Source organism: Nematolebias whitei, chromosome 1, assembly GCF_014905685.2.
Source record: "Nematolebias whitei isolate Nwh7 chromosome 1, NemWhi1, whole genome shotgun sequence".
In the NCBI taxonomy this organism is placed as follows: Eukaryota; Metazoa; Chordata; class Actinopteri; order Cyprinodontiformes; family Rivulidae; genus Nematolebias; species Nematolebias whitei.
Genome location: NC_056498.1, coordinates 56,945,974 through 56,949,133, shown reverse-complemented (window position 1 = coordinate 56,949,133; position 3,160 = coordinate 56,945,974). Strand labels below are relative to the sequence as shown.

Here is a 3,160-nt window from a genome sequence, read left to right as displayed (position 1 = left end):
TGGGACCATGTTGCTAAAGAGAAACCTCACTACTAACTGAACCTCACCGGTAACAGTATCAAGAACCTTGAATCCTTGAATCCTTGAATCATGTTAGTTAGGGTACCATTGAATATGAATAAAGTTTACTTGCATGTTGACAAGCAAAAAGGGCAAAAATTACAGTTTTACATGCCTTTTAACGTTACTTTCACAAATTAATCACATTTCTCAAATTTTGGGTGGGGGGGGTGCACTTTGTACACAAATGTTATAGTGTTGGTGTTATGTTAGTTCTTTACATAAATTTGAGTGGGTTTAAGATGAAGTTTGGATGGCAGCACAGATAAAAGCACAAAATAACATGTTACGAGGGCTTTGGGGATTAGACAAATTTGTAAAATCCTAATGTGATATCACAAAAGACGTGCAATCCATTGACAAATCCAAGCCTGAAAGTGTTAGCAAGTGTATTCAGTTGCATGCAACAAGAAACACATGGCTGAGTTGAATGTGAAGAAGATGCCCTGTCAACAAGTCATTCTGCACAGACCCTTATTCCACTCTCTGATAGCTACTTCAGTCACGCACGGTATTGATGGGACAGTTAAAGTACAATCAGCAGTGATATTACACCTCAGCAGGGGAATCTAAAAGTTAAAGTGTTGCTTTTTTTGTCTGAGAGCTGCAGGTGGAAGATAGCATCAGAAAGGAGAGAGGAGAGAAAAGTGAGAGAAAGGCAATGAGGGGTACAGAGGTGATTTGACAAGAGAGAAGTGCAGAGAAAGGGTAACAAGAAGAGGGCAGGAATTACTTTATCATCATCCTAAGGCTACAAAAGGGAGGTGTAAAAGAGGACAAGGGGAAAATGTCTGGGAGAAAAAGATAAGCAAACTCTTTAGTCAAAGTGTCTCGAAATAAGATGCAGCTGTTGTGCTGTCATTCCTCTGGATGGGTTATAAGTCATTTAATACTATCATTTCCACAGCAGGCTGCTTGTCTGAACCAAAGTGCAGCACCCAGTAGTTTGTAATATGATAACTTAAGTTCAATAATGTGACTTGCATTTACTTACTTGTATGTTTTGACATTGTGTTGCGTAGCCTCTGGAAATCCAAGCATCCCACACACCACACGGCTGCTGTTGAGACTCCAACCCAGGTCGCACACCTGCCTCCACCTCCCAGCATGCTTCACTTCCACGACACCCTCAGTAATGAGGCTCTTTTTCTTTGTAGCCATGAGGATGGGACGAAGACGGACTTCTTCTATCTGCACCTTACTGTGACCCTTCCAAAGAATCATACGCATCATACCTGTGATTCCACGTCTTTCACAGAATAATAAATATGCACTGGACATTAACAGCTTTACCTGGTAGTGGTGGGGTCTATGGAACCTGGGAATCTCATGTGGATGTCCATTTCCGTAATACCCGTATCCAGGATGTCGCTGGGTTGCAACGATACCCCCCCATTGAGGTGCATGGCTGACAGATGGCCTGGCAGCAGCTGTGTGACCTCTGTTGGTCGCACCAGGCTGATCCACCCTGTGCTCAGGTGTGCAAACAATCCCCAAGTCTTCAGAGTGTTTACAATCATTCACCCCCCAACCGTTATGCTTGCAGTCTTTCAGGGACTTCTCTGAACCATCACATCGTACGTTATCCATCCATATTGGACCTTGTGAAAGAACAAATTTACAATTTCATTAATTAGGATTGCTCAGTGCATGACTAAGTAATGCATCTAGCCAGCAGTTTGAATCAGTGGCTGAATGTCTAACACCTGACTTTTATGGGCAGGCTGATTTAGATTTGCACCTGAGCAGTGTGTTTAACAGGAGATACACCATATTTTACAAGGCAGCAAGGTGCTGTAGATCCTGCACCCTCAATCTGTTCAAGCTTCGCTTTAATTTGGATTTAAAAGCAGCTGTAAAGAAACTCCATAAACCACAGCAAGTGTTGCACAACTCTGGCAACCAATGCTATCATTATTCTTAAACAAACACCCCCGTTTTTGCTCGTATAGTTGCACCCCTGGCCTTGCCAATCAAGCTTAACAAGACGTAGGCTCAAATCCCAAAACATGTTATCTTTGTCATTTTATGATGTTTGTTATTTTGGATGCCTTAATTAGCGGTCTTTGGATGAAGCTATGCATGTGAGTTGTAGGGTCAAAACATGGCAGCAAAAAAAATTTAGTTGATACAGTTTGGGATAAAGTGATCTAAAAAGACTTTCTATGACAGCTAAACATATTTTAAAAGTGGGTCTTCTTATATTCAAGAAAATCACTTTATACAATAATTTAAAGAAGTCAGAACGTTCTATAATCGTAATGAGTCTTATATGAGTAATTGGTTTTCTGAATGTCCCATAAAGACACTTGCGAGTTACCCCTTTATTCAAAACAGAGTCATTTTTTATGATTTTAAAAAAGTTCTTGATTATCACAAGAAAACATAATTTTTTAAAGTCAAATATCTAAATAAACTAAACAATTATCTGAAGAGAAGTACTCTTACTCTTTCTTGATGACAAATTTCAGTTGAGCCTTTATCTTATCTTTAAACATTGCTGTTAAAATGAATGATCAAGTATGGCCTGTATCGGCTTTCATTGTATAAAAATTACAATTTGTTATACATTCTCACCCGTTCCTTCTCCATACTTGGCGCTATGAGCCCATGTTACAGCTCCTCGGAAACCCAGTTCTCGGCACACCACGTTAGCCAGTTTTATGTCCACTTCATCGTCACAAACGGTCCCCCAGGTGTTGTTGTGCAGCACCTCTATGCGCCCTTCGTTTGCTTCCCGTGCAAAGTTTCCCGCCAATCGCACCTTGGAGGCCGGTGCGCGAGCCACCCTGCGCTGAGAGGTCCGCCGAGGTTCGGCATGTGTGGTGCAGCTGAAGGACAGCAGCAGAAGGAGGTGGATGCTCAAGCAGAGGGAGCAGGTCATCTTGAGTGAGAGGAAGAAACCTGGAGGTAAAAGTTGATGGTTCATTAAGCTCTAATTTGGTTAGGCAGATTTAATAATTTGCCCAGTGAAGCTAACTACAGCTAATGTCAAAAGCTGCATTAATTTTAAAAGCATTTAATTAATCTAAAACCAGTTATTAGAGTCTATGAGAGCCATTTTTAAAAATAGACGTTCACTGGCATATTGTGAGTACTG

General features: G+C 41.1%; 1 protein-coding gene across 1 annotated transcript in view; it reads right to left on the bottom strand.

Annotated features, from left to right (window-relative positions):
- The window catches only part of loxl4 (lysyl oxidase-like 4), a 20,754-nt gene extending 17,810 nt beyond the window's left edge, over window positions 1–2,944 (bottom strand). The window contains exons 1-3 of the mRNA XM_037685627.1: window positions 2,638–2,944; window positions 1,354–1,661; window positions 1,055–1,269 (exon numbers count right to left, since the gene is read on the bottom strand). Of these exons, the coding sequence (XP_037541555.1) occupies window positions 1,055–1,269; window positions 1,354–1,661; window positions 2,638–2,944 (830 nt within the window). The remainder of the gene's footprint in view (window positions 1–1,054; window positions 1,270–1,353; window positions 1,662–2,637) is intronic.
- Window positions 2,945–3,160: the final 216 nt, after the last annotated feature.